The sequence below is a fragment of the Muscardinus avellanarius genome, assembly GCF_963383645.1.
Source record: "Muscardinus avellanarius genome assembly, chromosome: 6".
Classification (NCBI taxonomy): Eukaryota; Metazoa; Chordata; class Mammalia; order Rodentia; family Gliridae; genus Muscardinus; species Muscardinus avellanarius.
Window position 1 is genome coordinate 102,205,727 of NC_137791.1, and position 26,721 is coordinate 102,232,447.

Below are 26,721 nucleotides of genomic sequence, written 5' to 3' on the forward strand. Positions count from 1 at the left end.
TCCTAATTTGAATTTACTGTGTCAATAATTATTTTTAAAAATGCTTAATTGCTGGGCGTGGTGGCGCATGCTTGTAATCCCCGCGCTTGGGAGGCTGAGACAGGAGGATCGCACGGGTTTGAATCCAGCCTCAGTAACTTAGTGAGGCTCTCAGCAACTTAGTGAGACCCTGTTTCCAAATAAAATATAAAAAAGGTCTGGGAGTATAGCCCGGAGGTAGAAAGCCTCTGGGCTCCATCCCCAGTACCCAGTACCACCAAAAAAAAAAAAAAAAAAAAAAAGCTTAATTGAATAGAGATTTAAAAATGCTTAAATAAATCAAAAGAAGACTGTTAGTTACCCCTAATGATTTTTTATAGAGAATTGCCTTATTATCCTATATATTGAATAGCTGGTCACAATAAAATTAAACATTCTTTAAGAAATAATATAAACCTCAGTATCTATTTGGTCTGATTTATAGTCCCTCTTGCCTATAGTTAATTAGGACTAGTAAAACAAGTGATATATGTATACATACATATATACATATATATTAATTTTCATTAATGTGTGTTAACTATTGCAAGACTTAAAATCATAATTCATATCCCTACCACTTTTTTGTGGTACTAAGGATGGAACCCAGATACCTTTGAGCTACACCCCCAGCCCTATTTTGAGAGAGAGAGAGAGAGAGAGAGAGAGAGAGAGAGAGAGAGAGAGAGAGAGAGAAATTCTAAAATGTCTCATTAGCTGGGCGTGGTGGCACATGCTTGTAATCCTGGTGTTTGGGAGGCTGAGACAGGAGGATCACACAGGTTCGAAGCCAGCCTCAGCTACTTAGTGAGGCTCTCAGCAACTTAGTGAGACCCTGTTTCCAAATAAAATATAAAAATAGGTCTGGGAGTATAGCTCGGAGGTAGAAAGCCTCTGGGTTCCACCCCCGAGTACCACCAAAAAAAAAAAAAAAAAAGATTAAAAATAAATAAATAAAATGTCCCATTGCTGTCATACTTAATATTTAGAAAATGCCGTATAGAAGACTACCCTTCTGTTCATGCTCTGATCCATCTTATTTGTCACTGGGAGTGGGAAAGGAAGAAGGAAATACAAGCGAGGAAAGAGTGACAAAGAAAACAAAGAAAATTTGAAGAAAAAGAGTGGTAATGTAAGGAATTCAATTAGAATTCATCTGATGTGAAATGCATCTTAGCTTATCTTTCCTGAAAGTTTCAGGGTTTGGCCACACATGTGTGATATTTTCCTCTGCATCTTTTTGTCCTTACCCATATGAAGTTAGAGCGAACCTGTGAGCGACACCCACACGAAGCTTATCTTATCCACCTGTGTGCACCTCTGGATCTCAGGACACAGCCTGGCACCTAGTGTGTGCCCCTTAAGGAATTGTTGGCTGATCTTATTCATGCTTCTTCAAAAAGGTCTTTCTTAATCTTCCATCTTTCAGTACAAGAGTAATTAGTTTCCAAATGTCTGTGTTTGAGGAAGGAATTTTCATCAATTATAATGTCATTGGGCATAATAATAACTTATTTAGTGACCATATAGATTTTATGTAATTCTTTATTCTACCTGGACTATGTCATTAAGAATTATTTCTCCCAGTGAATATAATAGAATGAAGCATCTACTTTGGTGGTATCTAGGATCCTTTTTCTGAGTTTGCCTTTCATTTCAATGTTACTACTTTTCTGTGTGGATATCTTCATCCGATATTCTATCTCCTGCCTAACAACAGGAAATTATTTTTCTCATCACTCATTTATCCTTAATCCTATATTGGTTTGTTCAGTTACTTGCAGCTTAAACCTTGGCCATTATAAGGAGTGAAAATCATACATTTCTCTGATAGAGATTTTTGGTTAAGGTAATACTTGACAGGTATTGACAAGGTAAAAATTGACAGAAAGAATAAAGAATATTTCTTTATATTCTGTGTTGTATTGAGTATTAAGTTTCATGTCTACTTGAAATCACATTTATCATAAAGGTAATTAGGCAAACAGGTACTTCATAACCTCCACCATCCCAAACTCTTGTAAGTACATACAAAGGACTCCTTTATCACACTGAAATAAATTTTCCAGTATCGGCATAAACATACGTGTATTCAAAAGATTCCACTAATATTCTTTGAGGTCTCTCATTTCTTCTTTTTTTCTTTCTTCCTTTCTTTCTTTTCTTTCTTTCTTTCTTCCTTTCTTTCTTTTTTTTTTTTTTTTGGTGGTACTGGGGTTCCTGGAAGCCCTTCTGCCTCCAGGCTATACTCCCAGACCTATTTTTACATTTTCATTTTGGAAACAGGGTCTCTTACGCCAGCACGGCTGGCTTCAAACCTGCGCGATCCTCCTGTCTCCACCTCCCAAGCGCGGGAATTACAAGCATGCGCCACCATGCCCGGCGAAGTGTCTCATTTCTGAGAATAATTATACTAGATTCTTTTTATAATATGTTTATTACCTTTAAAATTTTCCTGTGGAAAACAAAGTACTATTTTATGGATGGCAAGACAACGGCCTAGAAAATCCAACTATTTGACTTGAAGCCCAAGGCTAGTATTTGCTAGGTAGCCACAATTTGAATCCAGGTTAATTAGATATCAAACTTATTTTTTTTTCAGTGTTACTGCCACCAAAAGATGTTACCATTAAAATAGAGCCTTTTAGTAATACTTTTCTAGTACATGGAGAGAATAGCTGGTGGTCTTGTGGGCTTATCTATTAGGTATCCAGGGATCTAAAGAAGGAACGCTCTAATTGCATGATTTGAGAGAATTTAATCTTAATATTTTAGAAAAGCATGTCCTAGAGCTGTTTATCTGGAGGCCTGAAAGTGTAAACCTGGGTTTAATGTAATCTGGAGAGAGAGAAGGAGGTAAAGAGAAACAATAAAAAGTAATTAAGAGAACTTCTTTTTAGAACTGAGCTTTTTGGACCAGAAATACAACCAGATCACACCAACCCTGGGAGTGGGATGGAGTGAGGACAGTGTCTTGCTAGACTTTGTCTTGGATAAATGCAAGTGTAAACTAGAAAGCATGGGAGCCTAACAGCCCTCCAGCCACAGAGGACAGAGGAGGCAAGAAAGGATTCAGGAGCCAAGCACCAAGTGTTAGCATTGCATCCTTCCCCTCCGTCACATAGCCTCATCCCTATTTTCCTGACACAGAAGAGGAAATAAATATGGGAGAGGTGCTAAAAACAAACAAACTGAAAACCTAACAACAACTTGTTAAAAAATTTCTATGGTTACAAATACTCTTAAAGTAGCTTAGTGTACTTTCTAAGCAGCTATAAACATTAACATTTGTTCTAGTTTTACTGCATTTCAGACAAAGTTTGAAATATTGCTTGAGATCTTCCTTTTATAAGGTATATTTACCATAGGGTATTTTGGGAGGAGAGTTCTAATGAATTAAAATGTATATTATCCCCTTTTTGTATGCAGTTTCTTCCATTTTCACAAATATATACACTCCTGTAACCAGCACCACAATCAAAATATAAAATGTCATTCCAAAAATTTTTCAAGTTTTTAAGATCTTTAATCTCACATAACTAAATATTTGGTATCGATTCTTATTTCTTCTGCATTTATTTATTTAAAATTCTTTATTTTTGAATCTGGGTTTGGCTACGTTGTCTAGGCGAGCCTCAACTCCTGGTCTTAAGTGATTCTCAGGTGTGTGCCACCATGCCTGGTTTTGTTTCTTCTCTTAATAAACAGGAAAATTTGTGACAGCATCCAGTAATGTGATCCCTTTTTAAAAATATTCCTGTTTTTTTCATCCCCTTCTGGTAAACTATCCACATTCCTTATTAATTCATTTGTATTATATTAGACTGAGCAATAGTTCATAACACTGGCCACACACTGAATTCACCTGTGTCTGCTGAATGGCCCAATGTCCAGGTGACACCTTGCTAAAGAGGGTAGTCTGGGTTGATTCCAGTGATTGATAAACTAAAACTTTCTGATTCCAATATTCGGCACAATTGAAACTCTCTGAATTAGATCAGTTTTTCTCAACTCTGGTTTCCCTATAGGACCTCCTGAGATATTGTTTAAAAATATGATGCCTTCCTCCCTTTCTGATTTATTCAACTGGCTCATAAAAAATGACTAAGAAAAATAAAATAAGATTTGGATCCCTAAGATCACTGAATGCTTCGGCTCCATTTAATCAAGGTTTTATTATAGTTCTGGGTGTGTGATAGTGTTCAATAAATGTTAAATGGATGTCCTAATCTTGCAGAGGAGTCAAAGAAAATAAAATATGCTCCCTCTTGGATATAAACTGCCGGTGTATTTGAAATAATTATTTTGGCAAACTAACACTTTTTGAAAATTTTCTTCTAGGCAATTTATATTGGATGCTAAATCTTGAAATTTAAGAGAATACTGTATTTTAGCTATATATGCTCACCATAATATTAGGCTCATATATATCTCATAGCACTTTCATAATTCTCTCCAAGGAAATAGACAGAAAATAAGATTAAAAGACTGAGGATAAGATTTAAGTCAGCCTCCCACTTGGAAGTATAAATGATGTTATTGCACCTCTGGGTCTAGAGAATACTGTCACTTTGTAAAACAGAGTAATGGTACTTTCCCATTTTCACAATGGCAAACTATATATACAATGATGCCACCTAATACAGTGGCTTTAAAAGAAATGAGCAAAATGAATAATGAAACAGATATAAAACTAAAACAATATTTATCTATGCTGTCTTTTCCAGAAACTAGTAATTAAAATAACCAAAAATTTATTTTTCACCATAAATCTATTGAGGATCTATTATGTTTGAAATGCTTATTAAGTAAACCTCTTAAATGTTATTATTATATTAATCAGTATGCTGTACGTTTCAATGTTTGATCAAGACCCTAGGTTTATGTTTAATCTCTCAAAGGTAGACTAGTGCAACAAGCAGAGATTTTTTTAAAATATATGATCAATGTCCATCTTGTACCCCATTAAGATGTATGACTACAATGCACCAATAGAAATTAAAAAAGAAAAGAAAATAGAAAGTACATTCCGGATATTTCTATTTCAACGGAATAGAAAAGATAATTTTTCTAATTTAACCTTCTAATTTATTCAATTATTGCACTTTTTTTTTCCTCTTTAGGACCACCTCAAAAAATAGTGTCCCCTAAACAAGAGCATGAAGACAGAAAACATGACAAAGTGACAGATAAAGGAAGTGAAAGTGGGACTTCCTGTAATGAGCTTTCCACTTCCAGCTGTGACAGCCACTCAGAAGCCAGCACTCCCCAGGACAACCCACCTAACACCCAGCAGGCTGCAGCTCACCAGCCTAACACTTTGACCTTGGATCGCCCCTCCAAAAAAGCACCTGTTCAGTGGATGCCCCCGCCGGATAAACGCAGAAACAGTGAACTCTTTCAGACACTCATCAGCAAGTCCAGAGAAACAAATCTTTCCAAAAAGAAAGTCTGTGAGAAGCTAAGTGCAGAAGAAGAAATGAAAAAGTGTATTCAAGATTTTAAAAAAATCCACATCCCAGATTATTTCCCAGAGCGCAAACGCCAGTGGCAATCTGAACTGTTGCAGAAGTATGGGCTATAGTGATGATCACGTCCTTGCAGTATTTCGATGACATTCAATGTTTACTACAGTATCACCCCCTGACTGATGGTCAGTGGGATTCTTGCTGCTCTTCCTTTTTGTGAACAGTGGATGTGGGACAGTATTTTCCTTTCATTATTTTGTTGTTGTTATTTTCAGAAACATGGTTTTACAAAATGAAGCCAATAAATGTTGAGTCAAAATGGTGTATCTACCTGATTCAAGTAATTTTGCAAAAATGAATGTGAAATGTGCATGATCAAGAAGTCTAGAATTTTGATTTTTGAACTGTGGTCAATTGGACATGCTTGTCATTCCGTAACTCACCAAAAAAAAAAAAAAAAAAAAACCCACAAATCATCTTATTACACTAACTAAAACGACAATATGGATGAAGCAACTTCAAGAAAAATTTTAGGAGATGGTTTTAGGACCCAAATCTAAAACTGTTTAAATGTTAATGCAATAAAACAAGTATTATTTTTGCATGAGTACAATGTTACAAATAAATCACAAGAGACAGGAAAGATCTGTTTGTTGCTTGGAAAGAAAAAAATACAAAAAATAAAGCAAAAAAAAAGTTTCAGGCAAAGCCTATAAATGTAAGTTGTCTAGGAGATTGAACTTTCTTTGTTCTGGGTCTGTGATTTTTTGTGTATGTATATGGTGTTTCCGTATGTTAAGATGGTGTAAATATGCCTTATATCGTTGTGTTATGACATTGACATTCATCTATTAATGCTAGTCATGATTATTTCTGTGAAATGAGTATTTTACATCAGGCTGTGAAAATTGGTATAATGATACTCTGAAAGATCCTATTATCATGTTAATCAAAATAATTGAGGGAAATGGCAAAGAGCTTTATGTATTTATTAAAAAATGTAAAATGTATTAGAATTCCTTGATTTTTATTGACTCTTCTTTTTAAAAACATTCAGTTGTTTTACTGTTTTCAATTTTCCTTACAAACCCCCTGCTGTAGAATAATCTGTTAAGACTTACTGTTGGCAAGTCTAAACATAATTCAAAAGGAAGGTAGAGTCAGATCCAAATACCCTGGTATTGATTAATAAACACTTAGCCCACAATAGAAGAAACCTCATCTGAAACTGCACTGAAATTTTATTTTAGCTGACAAACAGATTGAAAGCCTCTCAAAAACAATTCGGATGTTACCTTCACAAGTCAAGAGGCAAAAATATCAATAGCATGCTAAAGGTCAGTCTATGTAAAAGGTGATTTCTTCCTGGTTTTATATCTGAACAAAAGTCATTAGACACAAAAATTTGTTTCAATATCTCATTAGAAATATATAATATCATGAAATTTTGTTAACAAATAAACTGAGAGAGTTAAAAATATCTTCAGGAATTATACAACACAATCTCCTCTGGTTGTTGAAATAAAATATGAGCAAACATTTGTAGTTTCATTTCTTTCAGGATAATAGGAGAAAAGCATTATCAACTCAGAGTTCAAAATACAAATTTTAGATATATTTTTAGATTTTTCACAGTGCCATTGTATACAATATCTACAAAGGAATATATAAGAAAATTAATATATGTGATTTACTTTGAATTATATCTCAGACTTTAGAATAATAGCTGACATCAAGATTATTTGATTTCAAAGAGTTGGTATACCAAGTCCTGTCAAGGTTTGATATAGCTATGATACCTAGTGAGTTGCTTTATATGAACACACATATATACACATATACATGTGTATATAAGTGTATATATGATACATAGTGTATAGAAGGTATATATTTAGGATATACACACCATATACATATATACATATAAAATAGTTCTTGGAATTGAACTCTAAATATGTGTGTTTATATATATGTATGTGTGTGTGTTGTGCTTATGTGTATATGTCCTATCTATCTATCTATCATCTATCTATCATCATCATCTATATATCATCATCTATATATCATCATCTATCTATCATCATCATCTATCTATCATCTACTGGGGATTGAAACCAATGGCAGTATACCTCTGAGCTACACCCTAGGTCTATTTTATTTGGAAACAGGGTCTCACCAGGATCTTGGCAAGTTGCTGAAAGCCTCACTAAATTGCTCAGGCTGGCTTGTGATCTTTCTGTCTCATCTTCCCAAATACTGGTATTACACGTGTAGGCCACCACACCTCACTTAGTTATAATTTTTGAGAACTTATCATATACCAAGTGTTTGGGTTAAATGTCAACAACATATTCGAGGAATACAAATTGCCAGCTATTGCCCTTAGGAAGAAACCTATGGACCGAATATTACAGACTATTTTGATGTAACCAGAGTCTAGAATCGGTCTCTATTCGGATGGGATAAAATGAGATCAATGGAGACTGCTAGAATGGGGACTCTTCCTTCAAGGATAAAGTGATACAAAAATGTAAAGGTAAGTTAGGCTGAAATTGGTATACAAAATATCTTTTTTCAAAGAATTAGGAAATAAAATATGATGATCACCCAAAGTCAGAAAACTAGAAGCAGGCACTGAAGTTGAATATTTATTCTTTTCCACATGGTTTACCTTCTATTGGGTAAAGAGTTGACACTCAACTTATGACCTGATATGTTAATATTACCAGTGAAATGTAAACATTGAATGCCAAAGTGTGAAAGTCAATTATGAGATTTATCATTCTGGATAAAGCAGACATCCTTTCTTTTTATTTTACCTTTTACTAAATAAAGCTAAAACCCTAGGCAAGAACAAACTTAAGATTCTAAAAGCCTGAGAGAAGATAAAGCAGGCTGTGAATATTAAGACCCCAGGAAAATTATGGTTTCAAGTTCTATGGATTTTTCCTTTTACTTCATGTATCCCAGACATAGAATCAAAGAAGCTGGTTACTCAGAAATTCCAAGGGGTTCAAACAAAACAAGATTCTGTGGAATATTTTTCACTCTCTAGTCAAAGGATCATAAAAGAGATAGAAGACAGAAAGTTTTTAGACAGTAAGGTCTCTGCTAGGTCAAGTTAAGAAGTACACAAGCCGGGCGTGGTGGCGCACGCTTGTAATCCCCACACTTAGGAGGCGGAGACAGGAGGATCGTGCAGGTTCAAAGCCAGCCGCGCTGGCTTAAGTGACCCTGTTTCCAAATAAAAAATATATAAAGTAGGTCTGGGAGTGTAGCCCGGAGGTAGAATGGCTTCCAGGAACCCCAGTACCACCGAAAAAAAAAAAAAAAGAAGTAGACAAAATTATGTTGCCCATTTTAAGGCTCCTTACTTGTTTCATAGAAGAAAATTCAATGACTCAAGACCAAATTATTATCCTTCAACAGCACAGCCCCATATAAACTTAGCCTTTGTTGAACAACAACCACTTACCAAAATTTAGTAAGTTAAAATAACAACTATTTTCAGTTTAAAATTCTGTAGATTGGCAATTTGATGTAAGATCAGCTGATTGTTGCCCATTGTTCTCATCTGGATTTATTTGTACAGTCCAAGTGTGATTTATTCGGGATTTAATAATCTATCATGGCCTCACTTTGTGTATGGTCTTCATAAGGGCTTCAATCTGTTAATGGGCTTCAATCAGGGTTCTTCAGTTTCCCACATATTCTCCCAGCTCAGGTTTACTAGCAGGGTGGCACCTCTTCCAAGAGGATGAGGCCAGAAGTTGTGTGGCCGGTGGAGGTCAGACTCCAAACTCATGTAATGTCACTTCCCTTGTATTCTTTTGGGCAAAGCAAATCATCTCAAATCCAAGGGGTATGAAAATATAACTCTTTCTCTTCATGGGAAAAGCAAGAAAGGATGGGCGACTATTTTAACCTACCTTAGGTCCAACTGACCCTTTCTAGAGTCACAGCTAGATTCAAATTCTTTGCACATCAGTTACTAGTGATTTGTTATGATTCTACGCAAACCCTAAAATCATGACCAGCCTTCATGCCCCCAAGACAAACACATACCGAATTCTTCATACATCTTTTGAAATTTTACTCATTCAATTAAATAACACTTACTATTCAAAGCTTCCCTTAATTCCTCAGAATAAAATTATTAGTTATTCAATTTTTAGATATCTCAAGTCACTTCAAATCACTCCCTGTACCTGTCATTTATGTTTTATAAGGAATCAGTGTAACAAGTACATATATTTTTCCACAAGATTTAAATATCTCAGAAGTTAGGATTTTACTCTTCTTTGGGAATAAACAATGAGTCAAGAGTTTCTAGCACACAGTAGGTACTAACCATATTAGTAAATGAATGAATACCTTTTTATGCAAGAGTCTCATAGTAGTCCTTGATACATTCTCTTTTTGTCTTAATATTCATGCTAAAACCCCCTTCACAGTGGTTTGAGGCAAAACCCCACTTTCTGATTTTACATTGTGAGTCTCTCTTGGTGGGATTACCTATGGAAGTATTAAAAATGTTTCATAGATTTTTTTTTCAATTTCAATTTGGATGAATGTGAGTTTGGCACTTCTTGTTAGAGATAGTGATCAGGCCTGCACATTATTTCATTTCTCCCACAGTGTTTACCATTATTTTTTTGGTATGCAGTAAACATAATTTTCTGATATGGTACATCAATTTTTTTCTTAGTTTAGATTAACTTTTCAGTTTAGATTAAATAATATTTATGCTCATTTTAAAAAGAAATACAATTTGCAATGGTTTCCTACAAAACCATTAAACACCAATTTCTTTTCTTTAAGTGCACTCTTTTCATTTTATAGTTCTAAAAATAATCAACTTGAAGCATAATATACAAGGTTAAAAGAATCACACAACCACAGAATTAAAAGATTTTTATGAACTATGTACATTTTCTCTAGAAATAAATTCAAAATAATCATGTTTATCTCTAGAGTATTTACTATAGGCAAGGTTTACTAGATATATCAAAGATACACCAATACTAAAAGAGTCTAAGAGCTTACGGATTTAATTTCAACCATAAGATATACACACAAAGACTATGATACAATGTAGGCAGTGAGGTTATCATTAAAGCACAAATACTGCTGCCTGGATTTAGAGGAAAAGGCAGCTTTATGGTAGAAATGAAATGTGAGCTGGGACTTGACAGATGGGGGTTAAAATTTGTACTTTTAAGAATTATGAAAAGGGGACTGTACAAAAAAACAAATTCATAAGTTTAAAATTATATGGAAACTGAAATAAATATTTTAGAAGATTTTCCACAATATTTTACAAACTTATTTTAAAAACCAAGTGTTTATGAAAATGTCATCACTATATTGAGGGATATATTAATGAAGATGACTTTAATTATGGCCTTTACATTCAAGATAATGTTTTATGAGTAAGTTCTTTTATACCTATCGCGTTTCTTATCTTTCCAGGTTCCAGGTATAGCTGTAGGGTATGAAGATAGAGGTAAATTGACTTTTCTTTAAAATGCTGTTACAACCAAATAGAAAGTGATTAGTTTATACTAATAAAAAATAATAAGTAGGTTAGAACTTAATCCTGAAATATATTTTAGAGGGAGAGACTTTTAATACTGACATTAATTTGAGTTACAAATGTACGGTAATAATTAAAAGCAGTTTAGCTAATAGTTCTTTTGACATTTTAAATTTATCTACCTTATTTGCCTACATTGTAGACATAATTGTTTTCATTGTCTGTGCTTGATACACATAACAGTTTATGTCAGAAGAGAGACTAGGACATAATTACTGTGGTTTGACAAGTGTTAAACTATCAGTACATAAAAGAACTATCATGAATGCAGGTTTATCATCATTTTTCCCTTCAGCAACAAAACTGAAGACTACACTGGACTATACATTTAATCATTTTTTTTTCCTTTTAGTCCAGACTTCTAGCTGCTAGAGATGTGATTTTCCTACAACACACACTGTTCATATTATTTTCTCATTTAAAACATTTTCTTTCATTTTCTGTCAGGGGAAAAATTACAAATTATATAACTAATAATGATCTGCATTTATGCTTTTTTTCTCTAATCTTATCACTATATGCCTTTGTGTATACATACACACACAACACACTCCACACACATATCTTTTTTCCATCTATTCTATTTGTAATTTCCAAGTAGAATTCAATGTTCCTTTCTTTGTGTTCAACAATATAATGCTTATTATTATAAGAACAAAGTTTGTTGCTGGCTGTGCGTATTCTTCCTCTATTTCTATTTCTGCCTTACTAAAGACAAGGATTTGCCATGACTGTCTTTACCTATTTAGTGACATGGAATAAAGACAGAGCAGAATATAAGAAATAGTACACCCTCTATTCCTGCCATATTTCTACTTTTTCTCAGGTGTATCTTCAAGGCAGACTATGTAATACAAGTGAAATATTACTATTTTGCAAACTATAATGAAATAATGGGTCTGACAAAAGCCATCCATGATAAAATTATTACATAAAAGTAAAATGGGAAATTTCATACTAAGTGGATCGGGCTGACAGTAAATGATCCAACTATGAAATCTTAAACACAGAGATAGACAACTATATGTTAGTGATTTTTTTTTTTTTTTTGGTGGTACTGGGGTTCCTGGAAGCCCTTCTACCTCCGGGCTACACTCTCAGACCTATTTTCATATTTTTATTTGGAAACAGGGTCTCTTAAGCCAGTGCGGCGGGCTCCGAACCAGAGTAATCCTCCTGTCTCTGCTTCCCAAGCGCGGGGATTACAAGCGTGCGCCACCACGCCCGGCATTGTTAGTGACTTTTAATGTAAAGCAATTTGAAGTTCATAGTACCACCTGTGAGGTAGTCTTGTCAAAAACATTGGTGCTGTGTCCATAGGTCTCTAGATTTTACTGTCAGTTTGCTAAAAAGCAAAGATAAACCTTGTAAATGACAAAAAATAACAGGCAATAATTACCCGATGGACCAAGTTTCTACATAAAATATTATCTGATTATTTCAACAATAAAACGGTAAGAAAAAACAAAGAGGAATGAGTCAGTTTTGTTGCTATAACAAAAGACCTGATAAAAACAACTTATGGCTTATGGTTTCAGAAGTTTCAGGCCATTATCAGTGGGTTCCATTGCTTTGAAACCTGTAGTAATGGAGAACATCTTGGCTAGACCCCACCTTTTATATTTTCTACCACCTCTTATAGTTTAATTAGCTGTGAATTTATCAGTAAATTAATTCACTGAGGAGTTTAAAGCCCTCATGATCCAATCACCTTCCAAAAGCCTAATCTCTGTGCATGGCTATATTGAAGACCAAGCCTTAAACACGATCACTTGGGATGTATTCAGGATCCAAACCACAAGCAGGACCTATAGTCGAAAGACAAATTCTAAAATGATAAATGGAAAGGTATTTGGATCCCAAATCCAACAAAACCAACCATAAAGTCATCATAAACAGGAGCATCAGTGTCATCATCATAGTCATCAAAGAACTTGTTCATTTTAGAGTGGATGTTTAATGAGAACAAATTGCTTTTTAACAATGATATTGTGGATGCGTTGAAAGAATAAATTTATATTTTAGAGATCTTCTTTGAAACATTAATATATACAAAACCAAGGTTTTCAATTTTATCTTTAAAATACTATATGGCAAAGGAGAAGTGCATTCAACTAGATGAAGCAAAGTTGGCCACATTGATACTTACTGAGGCAAATGACTGAGTATCCCTGGCTTCTTTATATGATTATATATGTTTGAAAATTCATCCTTTTACAAAACAAGCATTTGAGGAAGGATTCAAGAATTTTGAACAAAGGTGAGAAACTGGCAAGCAGTTTTGAAGATGATGAACAAAAATTCTTCCCAATTTACCCTGTAGTGTGACTTTCTGAAGCAGTGCTAGGCTACTAGAGTAGAGAATGATGGCTGGCAGGGAGTGTAGGAAATGCTCAAAATAATAATTATGCTAGTGTTTATTATTATCCAGAGAGAAATGTAATGAGATTCAGAGAGACAAGAGAAACGGGTATTGGTAAGGGCATTAATTAAATGATGGACATTGCCAACTCAAGCTCATCAAAAATAAAACTGAAAGAATTAGAGAAGGTGCTAGCCTGGAATTAGGAATAAACATAAACAGAGCATCTATTGACCTGAAAATTTTTATGAAATCACAGTATGATCTTACAGAAAGTGTTTGGATGGTAAATCTTGAAGGAATGGGATTATGGTCAGATAATGAGATTATTTTAATTGATGGTTTTAATAATTTGGGTTTTGAAAGGAATCCAGAAGTGCCCAAATCACTTGAATACACTAATTCCAGCTTTCATGGATAAGGATTTGCCTAATATAATTCTGACCCAATTGATAAAAAAAAAAATTAATGACTCTATAACAGTTCTTCCTATATCTTTGAAAGCTAATTAGCCCATACCAGGCAGGATGGGTCTTCAAGAACACTATTGTCATAATGTTCTCCCACACTCAGATGTCTTCCATTCTACTTCCAAATCATATCCAAATTCTCAGTCCATTATTCCCGATCTTTCCACAGGCTATACCTTGTTTATTTCACAACAGTTGCTAATTTCCATCAGCTTCACTTTCAATCAGATATATTCTATTCTCATTCTTTTGTTTTTTCTCCAAAAATTGGAGTTCCCTTTCCTCATGAAAGCCTAGATAAATGCAGTCTAGCCAAGACTGCTTGTTACATAAGGCTGTGCAGTACCCTTAGCTACAGTACAAAGTAGCCCCATGTAACATGTTGATAATGGTAGTACCAATTCTCAGGGTTGTTGTGAACGTTTGATATATACAAGACATATTAATTGAAAATTAACAGGAGGCAATTATTTTGGAATAAGCTCCTGCACTGGTCTGCAACAGAACAGAATAAAAACCAGAATAGAGTCAAACCAAAATTAAAATATTATCAAATCTGAGAAATCAGAATCAGAGATATAATAAACTTCCCAAACAAGCCAGTTTCTTTTATTTTTCTTTCACTACTGGGGATTGAACCCGGGGCAATTCTACCTCTGAGATGCACCCCAAGTTATTTTTCCCTTCATTGTTAAAACATAGTCATACTAAGTTGCAGAGGGCCTAAGTAGCTGAGGTTGGCTGCAAACTTGTGATCCTCCTATTTCAGCAAACAAGCCAATTTCTATTAGCATAATAATGAAGTTTTCTCTACTTTAATTTTTATAATAAAGAAATAATCTTTAAAAATCTTGATTTAGCCCGGCGTGGTGGCTCACACTTGTAATCCCCGGGCTTGGGAGGCAGAGACAGGAGGATGGCACAGGTTCGAAGCCAGCCGAGCTGGCATAAGAGACCCTGTTTCCAAAAATAAAAAAGTATAAAATCAGTCTGGGAGTGTAGACAAGAGGTAGAATGGCTTCCAGAAACCCCAGTACCAAAAAAAAAAAAAAAAATTTAAATTTAGCCAGGCGTGGTGGCACACGCTTGTAATCCCTGCGCTTGGGAGGCTGAGACAGGAGGATCGCATGGGTTCGAAGCCAGCCTCAGCTACTTAGTGAGGCTTTCAATAGCTTAGTGAGACCCTGTTTCCAAATAAAATATAAAAAAGGTCTGGGAGTATAGCCCGGAGGTAGAAAGCCTCTGGATTGTACCCCCAGTATCACCAAAAAAAAAAAAAATTAAATTTTAATTTAAAAAAATCCTGATTTATTATCTATTTTTCATTATTCTGTTTCCCTGAGTCAGCCTTATAAGGAAAATAACTTTGAAATGACCAACACCCTTTTTATTACTGCTTCTGTTTTATTCAGATGTTTTGTCTATAACACCAACCTATATGTTTGAATTCATAGAATGTATATTCTAGTTTATGTAATAGATTGTTACCTGGTCCTAGAATTAAATATAAGAACAATTAATATTTTTAAACTAAATTATTGTACTTTTTGTTTGTGTGTGTGGTGCTGGAGTTGGAACCCAGGAGCAATCTACCTCTAAGATACACTCCCAGCCATATATATTTTTTATTCTTATTTTGAAACAGGGTCTCACTGAGTTCCAAAGGTCCTCACTAAGTAGCTGAGGCTGTCCACAAATTGCAATCCTCAATCTTCCTGTCTCAGACTCCCAAATGCTGGGATTACAAGTGTGTGCCACCACAGCCAGCTGCTCTTAGAATGATGTTTGACGTTATTACCAAATATTTCAACTACGTATGAAAAGCCCTCCTTCCACAGTATTTCCTTATTTGAGTCTCTTTAGTAGAGATACAAGATTTCTATAGCTTAAAATATTTCCACATGATTCCTGTGACTTGTTCTATAATTACATGAAAAAATAGATATAGCCCTTGGTATCTTTTCATTTATTATGATTGAATAGTATTTTGTACCATTAGGTTATTTGTTTTATGAGGTACTGCAAATTGAACCCAGGGGCATTCTACCTCTGAACTATATCCCCAGCCCTATTTTTTAGTCTTTATTTTGAAACAGGCTCTCACTTAATTGCAGAAGTCTTCACTAAGTAGCTGAGGCTAGCTGTGAACCTGTGACCCTCCTGTCTCATCCTCCCAAGTACTGAGATAACAAGCATGCATCACCATGCCTGGCTCCACTATTAGTTTCTTAATAAATGCTCATGACTAATCAATTAGGAAATATTTAAAAGTGAGAACAAATAAATATGTCAATAAATATTGAAAAAAAGAACAAGTAAAAGATGAAACAAAATAGCATAAATTTGCACAGTGAAATGTCAGGAGAAATTAATTATCTCAAATGTTCAACTTGTCCTACTGTAGGATGCTAATTTTTCAGCCAGGCTTCAACCTTGGTACTTCTGAGTTGTGGCTTCCCATTAGCTTTTTATGACATTTCTGCTTCAGAAAAACATAGTGTATGTATTTTTCCTCATTACACCTGGCCCTTATTTGTTAGTAAAGTTAATTTTCTCTATAAACTTTCAAGAAAATACACAATAATAGCTTTTGGTAATATAGCTAGGCTTTAAAAATTTCTATATACAAAGCAAATATTAGATAGGAAACCAAGTGTCTGTAACATTTTTCTCACTATTTCATGCTAACTTAGAAAAACAACTTAAGAAAAACTTAAAACAAAATAACTTAGAAAAACACTTATGAACAAACTGTGAACATTTCTGTTCATAATTTCAGAGATTTCCGTCTATGGTCATTTGGTGCCATTGCTGTGGGCTTGTGGAATGTATGGAAACAGAGCTTCTTACCTTGTGGTAGATGGGAATCAGAGAGAAAGAGGGGAAAGGGTTAGGGACAAAAGATATACCTTTATAGGGCGTGCCCCTGGTGACCTACTTCTCTCAATCAGATCCTGCTCCCTTGTGTCCATCAGCTTCACAATAGTCAATTCAATTGCAAACCTATCAATGGATTAATTAATCAATGAGGTTAGAGCCCTCAGGATCAAATAACTTCCCCAAAGCCCCTCCCTAAACATTGCTACTTTTTGTGAAAAAGCCTTCAACACATGGGCTGTTACTGGATATCCCAGATACAAAATATATAATATTAACACAAATCAATTTTGACATTTTAGATGCTTACTTATATAAATATTCTCTGTAATTAATCTAAGATTCTAACTCATGCATACAAGTGGAGTCAAAACTGAATTATAAAGCCAAGTGTGGTGGTGCATGCCTGTAATTCCAGTTCTTGCAAGGGTAAGACAGGTTCAGATTCAGTCTTAGCAACTCAGTGAAGTTTTCAGGAACTTTGTGAAACTCTGTTTCCAAATTAAAATTAAGAAGAGGTGAGAGAGTGGCTTTAAGGTAGAATGGCCTTCATTCCATTTCCAGAATCAAACACACAAAAAATGAATTATAAGAATATAAGAACAATTGAAAACCCATCTGATGATATTTTTGTCCCTAAAATAATATTTACTCTAAAGTTTAATATTTACATATTTGCTATTTTAAATGTATATAAGATTGACATTGAAAGTGAATTTCTTCTCTGCTTTATTCATTTGAAAAATATTATCAGTGATTTTGAGATATAACTCACTTTTGAAGTCTACATTTCAATGGTCATTAATATATGCACATATTTTTATCATCTTATGATAAAAGCCCATGCACAGTTACTTACTATCCCCTTTTCTTCTTTGCTAGACCCTAGCAAACATAATTCTTTTTTGTTTTGTATGGATTTTCTTACTTTACTTTGGATATTTCAAATATATACAATCATGTGGTCTTTCATGTGTAGCTTACATCATTTAACATAGTGTTTTCCAGTTGTATCTATATTATATCATGACTCAGTAATTCATTTTTTATTCTTATTTTGCCACCAATAAGGAAGTTACTCATTTTAAAGATATCAAAATCCTGAAGTCATTCACAAACTATTCACAGGCTTATTGTCAATGGTTATCAAGTTGTATTGCTAAAAATTGCTCATTGTAACATTAAGATTTGCATAAATGCTTTATATCTCCATGTTTGTAGAAAAATTTACACACATATGAAAATGGAAAAGCTGCTAGTGTGTGCTATTTCTGTCTACAAATTTTCCATACATAATCACTTTTGAGTACCTTTTGACTTTGTGAAGGAAAAAAATTCAATGCTTAACTGCCTCTACCATCTTGTCCTCCATTAAGATGTATTACTACAATTCACTAATAAAAAATATCCACCTGTAATAGCAAGAAGAGTATTCTCTTTGTTTACAGAATTAGTAGTCAGCCATCTTTGAGAGGATGAAGCCTTCTCAGCTCTTTCCTTCTAGTTAGAGTCTGAGGAATGCTGTAGGGTTTCTCAAAGCACTATATGGACATCTCATGCCTGGTTTTTCTGACTTGTACCTGTGTCGGCAGGCAAAGAGGCTCCAGTGCACAGCTCAAAGGCTGGAGGAGCGGCCTTCCCGTTGCCTAACCTCTCCACATATCGGCCAATGTTCTGGGTTTACATAGTCTTCTTTCCTTATCTGCAGTTTTACTTCCCACAGTTTCAGTTGCCTGCAGTCAACTGCAGTCCAAAAATTGTTAATTGAAACATTTCAGAAATAAACATTTCAAAGATTTTAAATTGTGTGCCATTCTAAGTAGCATGATAAAATCTGTGCCTCCCCCACTCCGTCTCATCCAGGATATAAATTACGCCTTTGTCTAGTGGATCCAGGATGAACATACCACAAGCCCAGTGGTCAGGATGGCTATTGTGATCATTTGATCAACTGCCATATTAAGAAAAATGTCTGAAAGTGGCCTTTATTTTACTTAATTCAGTCATCTCTTATCTGCAGGGATATGGTTCCAGGATCCCTCCCTCAGATACTAAAATAGTTGGATGCTCAAAAACCTTATATAATATTGTATATACTTGCATATAACTTGTGCATGTATGCTGGTAAAATTTAAATGATCTCTAAAGTATAACATTCAATGCCATGTAAATCCTATGTAAATAGTAGTTACATGGCATGTTTTAAGGGAATAATAACAAGAAGATAAAATGTGTATGTGGTCAGTAGAGATACAACTATTATGAGCCTGTGTGTGTGTGTGTATGTGTGTGTGTGTGTGTGTGTGTGTGTGTGTTATATTTTTGCTCTTTGATTTTATCACTCTGTGACTTGTATTAAAAGCCCATAATAGATTATGCACAATGAAAAACAAGACTGGAGTTGAATAAAACAAATCAGAGAGTATGTGATATGTTGAAAGTTGTGATTCTCATAACTAAAAAGTACTAGCAGTTTTTAATCTAACAATAATAAAAACACTTACTATTATATGTAGATTTTTTTTGGCTTCCCAAAGAATGAGCATGATCAGCAAAAGTCCATTTTTCATAACTGTCATCATTGTTCCAGAATTTCCTGCCTTTTAAACATCATAATAATAACTTCCCTCAGTACCTAGAAATAAGGTGTGATGCCTGCCTGAGAGGCCAAGACAAAGGCTGTTACTGCTAAGTAATAAATCCAATCACTTCAGAAGGGCTCCTATTTTAGTCTCAATTAAATCAAGCTGCAGCAAAAAGTTTGCTCTTTAGAATAGTCACTTTTTCGAAAACAGTTGTCAGCTGAGAAATATTTTAGCTTGAAAGTTCAATTAAGGAAAACAAAATCACCTGTAGGTAGTAGAAGTGCAGGTTCAAAGTGGGTAAAGGACACTTGGGTTCACCTTGAGAGGACAGGTCCATCTATTCATAGACTGACTTGTAACAAGATCATGCAACCTCTCAGAATCTTTTTAAAAATAGTCCTTTTCAGTTTGAAACCCAAACAAAATGCCATTGATATCACAGTAATAAACACTTAATCCAACTATATAGTTAACATATTTGAGAGACTGCTTTCTTGTGTCCTTCTCATTATGTTAATATCCTCAGACTTTTTCCTGTTGAACTAGAGAGATCACAATTGTAGAGATAAAGCACCCTTTCAGTCACATGAACTGCTCATAAATTGTTTTAGCAGTACATCAAAATAAAACTTGGAATATGCCCATACACAAAACACACTTAATTAAATTCATTCAATCTCTTCTAAATAATGAATAATTCTTCACTGAAAATCTTATTTCTTGTCACCTGGAGATATAAAGAAAATGAAGTATGCCATAAATATATTGTTTTATATTGAGCAACCTGCTTTTAGCAATTGTCACTGAAGTATTATGTAAGTAATATTATTATCTCAAATAAATGTGTAGGTTATTATTTCTAGAATTACAAAAATCAAAGTAATAGTAAATTGTTTAATCCTCTAAATGTTTAGCTGAAAACACTTGTTTTATAAGTATAACTTTCAAGTTTCCTCTGTTTGAGAATGGAAATATAAAGTTGGAGAGCATACAGTATCTATCTTCAAATTAAGATGAAATTTTTCTTCCACCTCTGCTGTTTTCAGTGTCTAAATACTAAAATAGGTGCATGTCTAAAATAGTAAGAACAGGGTTAAAAATTTTTCTTCTAAATAACAAATTTTCAGCTCTGCTCTCATGTCTCTTTTCATGATAGCCATCACTTGGTCTACCTTTTCCTTATTTGCAAATTATTATCAATTATATGTTAAACAGTCAATCCACAATGTCCTATGAATATAGAACATACCTAATCAGTTGGCATTGTGCACTTGTCCTATTGGTTTTCAAGTATTTTATCTTTTACTCAAGCAATCAATCAAATAAAAAAACAAAAAGATAAATGCAACCCTAGTTACAGAACCATTCATTTTTATTAATATTTCTTTTTTTTTTTGCAGTACTGAGAATGGAACAAAGGGACATTCTACCTTCGAGCTACATAAACCCCCAGCCCTATTTTTAATTCATTATGTTGAAACAGGGCTCACTGAGTTGCAAAGGGTCTCACTAAGTAGTAGCTGAGGCTGTCTGAGAACCGTGATCCTTCTGTCCCAGCCTCCCAAATGCTGGGATTACAAGTTTGCACCACCACAGTCAGATTCATATTTCTACTGATCATTTTATATCTACATCCATTCATTGTTTAGATTTTTGTTTTCTTGGTTTGGTTTTGCTTATCCAATGACATGTCCTTGATTCAGTCATAAATAGACAAAGTGGGATCCTACAGTTTATCATCAATAAATAATACTAGAAAAAAATAAATCTAACAAAGTAAAGGCACATGTTCCTTAGGAGCCAGGTGGACCTTAAGTTATCTGGGATAAAAGGGAAGGTTTCCCAAAAGACATCTGGTCCCATATCTCAAAACTTTGTAGGAATTTTCTAGACAGCAAAGTGAAGGTGATAAGAAAATATTTTAAAATTTGAGAGGCATGTTTGAATAAGAAACTGAAATAAATCCAGAGTGCAGAATGTAGAATGGTAAAGTGGCAGAAGTTAGTTTAGACCTGAATATGATGGGTCTTTTAAGACATATTAAAGCCTATAGATTTGTCTTAGGAACAGTGGAATATCAATCGAAATTTAGAAAATTTAGACAGTACATGAACATGAAGTTCTTATACTATGATTTTGGTTGCAGAGGAAAGTAAGAGTTAATGTATGATCAGTTAGAATTCTATCACAGAAACCCATGGGGAGCAATTATATACTTGAACAGAGTCATAAACTGAGTATGGTGGAATGTAAGGTAATTGAAAAAAACCCAAAGCTGTTAAAAACATATTTCTTCCTTAGGATATCTCCACCTATCTGGTACAAATGCCTCTGGCGGGATTAACCCTTTTATTAGCCTTTCATAACCATTATAAATAAAATTTTGGTGAGATTTTAACTGTAAATAAAGACAGCAGTGGATGAGATTGAAATTTCAACCAAGTTTTTTCTTCCTCCAGCAAATCGCTTACCTTTGTAGAATTAGTTCCTGCTAAACTTGTATAGTACACACCTGCAGTACCTAGCGGAAAATGTGTTCACAAAGGGCTTTATCAATTACATATGGAAATTTAACTATTATTAGCATAAAGTAAATTTAAGTTGATCACTAGGAATAATTATATACCTGAAGTAAGATTGATGCGTAGGCAAGAGAAATAAACTATTCCTGCAGAGATATTTGTGAAGAGGGAATTTACTGCTCCATTGCACATTCTAAGTAACAGCCTGTTGACTATTTCATCTATTTGTCACATTGAACATCTGTGGAAACCCCATTAGCCTGCGCAAAACCAATTTGAAGTCTGGCTTTGCAACTGTAACATCAACCTCTTTTTTAATCACACATTTTGTGAATGTCACAGCATTCTCTTACCATTCCATGAAGATCACTGAAAAACTGACCAGCTGCTGTATCTAATATATAAACTTTACACCATGTGTCTTCAGGACCAGGAAAAGGTATGTCCCAGGGCTCAAGTTTCCCAAGGTTAGTTCACATATTTTTCATATTGTTTATTTGCGACACTGATATATATTTGGCAGTGGCAGTATAATTTACAAATTTCTTTGAATTAAATGCCTCCACAATTTCCTGGCATGGTTTCATATTTCTGAGTTTCCAATTAGAAAATAACCTAAATAATTAAGGATTGATTTTGAGTCTTTTTATTTAAATCGCTTTTTGCTGCAAGAGTAATTCTGAATGGCCACATACAAATCTCATCCTATTATTTTGAAAAGATGAGGTCATTGGAGTGTTTCTCTGGATTCCACTAATTAATATTTTGGATGAATTTCAAATGCAGCAAAGTTTAGAAATTATACACCAGCTCATGCATAGAGGGCTACTTTTTATTTTACTGCCCCCAACTTTCTTTCTTTCTTGAAAGATCCTGTATATGTTCTTTGCCCAGAAATTCATTAAGGCACAGGCTAAAGGTAGACATGACTTTGATTTTAAATGCATGCCAGTTGATGTCACTGGAGGTGGCTGCAGTGGGGTTTCTCTGTGTTTGCACTTCCTTCTTTGCTTGATGTTTCTGCATTATTCATGGTCACCTTTAGTCCATCTGGCAATACTTTATTTTCTTCCCCTTTATTCCTAGCTTCATCTACATGAGATCTCATCACCAACCCTGGCAATGTTTGTCTAACACCCTCTAGGGCAAAAAGTAACTAATGGAAGCTATTTGGGAGAATCTCACTCACTTGTCTCCTGCTTATCTTGATATCATTGAATAGTTGCTGGAATAGAAATGTCATGGAATCTTCTCTCTTTTTGCTAATTTAGCTTGTTCTTCACTGTGATTCCTGGTTGGATTCCCAGGTAACTATAGCTATTAAATTCCCACAGAACTTCCGATAACTATCATTGTTTAAGAACTTACTTTGAGCAAGCTAACTCTTGCCATTTAAATGGGAGTGCATAGATAAGTGAGAATAATTCTGTGATACAGGTTATTGCAATGTTTCTTTATCCTACATACTTGTGAAACTTAAAAATTGATTTAACCTCGGTCCTGTTAAATGATTTTATTATTAATGATTTTCTTGACTTTTAAAGGGGTCATATAAATCTACGTTTCTCTCTTAATATGCATGATAGACTATATTTATTATCAATATATCAATAAAATTTGTTCATATAATTTTCATAAAGGAAGACCTTGCTTCATCTTTTACCTATTTACAATTTCACTTACTTATCTATATCTCTGTTAAAGGCCCAAGATGATCAATTGGACATTTATGGACCTCCTAGGATATACTGAAAGGTATGACTGATTTACTATAATTTTGTCCTGTGTTTGTTAGTCAAATAGTTTTTGCAAATGTCTGTATACAGTTACCCCATTGTGCCTCTCTGTAACAAGCACACAATGACACATGAGTGCTTAATATGTGAATAACAAAAGTTCTTTGCTTTTTTTGTGCAGTATAATTTGAGGATCATATAGAGGACCCAGAGCTGCAACACATCAATTTCCACCTATTTTGGCACCAGTGTCTGACATTTTGCTCCTAGGAATTTATTACTATTACCATTACATTAGTTCTGATCTTCTATTTGAACATGTATAATTCTAGAGCAGATAAAAAACTAAGCTGTTTTAAAATAAGCTATAAGTAACCTAGTTTATTTTCCCTCTCACAAGAGGGGATGGATAGAGTATTGGAAACTTGCATTTGTGTAGTTAGAGACTGAAATGGATAAAGAAGAATTGAGGTGTGCCTGAAGCACACTTGATCCATTCTACAGCATGTCTTGGTACTAGTCTTATTTCAAATTCCTATCACCTTTCCATAAAATAAGTGACAATCACTTGGAACCAGTGATAATTGTCCAGGCTTGCACTCAAGTTTAAAAAAAATCCTGAAAGGAAGCTTGCCTTCAGTCATTTTTATTTATTTTTTAGTCTTCCTCATATTATTTCTAGTCTACCCAGTGAAGATTTAATAGCTTCTTCAGTTAACCTATCATCTTAAAATTGAGAACAATCATGTTCTGTATTGCCCTGTTTCATTTCAGTGAATATTTATAGGTTGGATCATTGTGCCAGAGGGTCCTCAAATAATCCAGCTGGGCAGGCTAAGGAGGCTTCTTGGACATTTGTCATGAAACACTTTTTCATTCAGCTAGGAATGTGGGAATTCAGCAAACTGTCCCTAGGAGTCCAAGTGACTATAAAGGCCAGGCCATTCCATTTCCAGAACACATTTATGTCATTTATAACAGAGGGAAAAAGAACAGATGAAAGCATAATGTTTCATCATTCCATCTTTCACTCTCAAAAGAAAGTTTTGTTGGTTTGCAATTCTGCAAATATCTCTGTTAGTTAATAGAAGAATACTACTCCTTCATGCCCCAAAGGATAAAGGAAAAGATGTAACTAGAAATCATGCTGTTAATTTTGCAAGTAAAAGAAGGAAGTAAGTCACTGACAAGGTACTATAGAGAGGAAAGCATTACCCTTGACCTTGCATGTGGGAGGTCTGTTTAAGCTATAGGAATAACTTCAAAGGACACTCCCTGGCAGAAGCTGCCTAATTTTATCTCAAAGAAAGAAAAAGGCACTCTTAAAACTGTTGTCTGTGGCTTGAATGAGTAAACCTTCCATTCAGTCACTTTGTGCCATATTAGAAAGCAATTAACTTGAGGCTTTGTCAGTACAAGTCTTTCCTGATAGTGGAGAAAAATCTTAAAACAATTATTGTGTGTTAAGTACATTTATTGCACATTTCTTTCAATACCACTATTAGTTTTTCCTTCAATATTTTCACACGAAAGAATTACATGTTACTCTATTTCAGAAATGTGTGTCAGTTTCTTACATCTCTACAGTATGAAGTTTAATTTATAAGGAGTTAAGTATTAGTAATTTTGTCAGTTTGTCTCCGAGGAAATTTATCATCATATATCAGGTAAGCCATTTTCCCTTTCTTAGAAAAATCTATGAAATTTTTTTCAGTTTTCCACAATTTGAAAAATTTAAAGTCAAACAATCACAGATACAAGATTAATCTCCACATTATTTCCTTTCTATGTTAATTTTTTATATGTACATATAATATTTTTCTGTGTGTGCATATAATATTGCCATTAATCCAGAAGAATAACAGAGTTGACATTTTACTGGCTTTGAGATTGGCAATTAATCAGTGTTAAATGATCATTACTTGGATAACCTCGACATAAAGCCCACATGCACTCTCCTCCCAATGTATGTTCTTTGGCGACTTCCTCTCTGCCTCCTGATACCTCTGGCAAGACATTCCATACAGGCTCCAGCTCACAAGGCAGCTCTTGCCCTTTTTCAGCTCAAACACTTTTCATTTTCCATACCCCAACTGGCTCAGTCATCCTCTCCTTTCCTTTTCCACCTATAGAGAAAAATTTAACTTCAGAATTCTACCAAATTCTACCACTTGATTGACAAACCAAGACTTAACCTGCACCTAATGGAATTGCTCACAGATTGTAGTTTATCCCTTTAAAATTAGAGATTGATAATGCTTTACATTTATAGTTATTTATATATTTATCTCATTCTTCTCTTGTTATGTAACTATTCTAAAAACCTAGAACCTACCACATGTGCATGTGTGTGAGTTTCACATATTGATAACTCTATATACAAGGGCAAAGGACTTTTGCCACAAGTTTCCTACTTGTGTATTCAACTAATCAGGATAAAAATATTTTTAAATATATCTTTACTGAACACGTACAGACTTTTATTTCTTATTAGTATTTCCTAAACAATACAGTATTACAACTATGCAATGCCAACTTACCATTGGCATCATATTAGGTAGTATAAGTGATTTAGACATGATTTAAACTATAGAGGAGGTAACATTGGCTATATAGAGACTATGGCATTTTACACAAGGGACATGAGCATCCTTACATTTTGATATAAATGGAAAGGGATCCCTGGACCCAATCTTCCATGTTTATCAAGAGTTGCCTATAGTGACATAAAAATAGTTAAGGATAAACAAGATAGAAGTGAAAATATGTGTTTCTTTAAGAAGATTTTAAAGATTAATGTAAAATAGCCATCAATGATAACTAAAAACATACTGAGTTTAGAAGAAGCCTAAATGTAAGTGAATTTAAGCATTAAATCCAATACACATATATTTATTGAGTTCCTAGTATGTGTGTGTGCTTCTGGATTTTTCATAACTAAATTCAAATATTTGTGAATTCATAATAGGCATGTTCGTGCTTATGTGTTTTCTTTTTTTACTAAATTGAAAACATGCACATACATTTGATTTCTATTAGCAATTTAAAATAAAGTTCTTCATATCAGTAAATAAACAATAAGCTGGT

At 34.2% G+C, this 26,721-nt stretch overlaps 1 protein-coding gene across 1 annotated transcript in view; it reads left to right on the forward strand.

Moving 5' to 3' along the window:
* KCTD8 (potassium channel tetramerization domain containing 8) overlaps positions 1-5,602 on the forward strand; it is a gene marked incomplete at both ends in the record, with an annotated part of 273,534 nt that extends 267,932 nt beyond the window's left edge. Inside the window, one exon of the mRNA XM_080698168.1 lies at positions 5,142-5,602. Coding sequence (XP_080554294.1) covers positions 5,142-5,602 — 461 coding nt within the window. The remainder of the gene's footprint in view (positions 1-5,141) is intronic.
* Between the last annotated feature and the right edge of the window lie 21,119 nt (positions 5,603-26,721).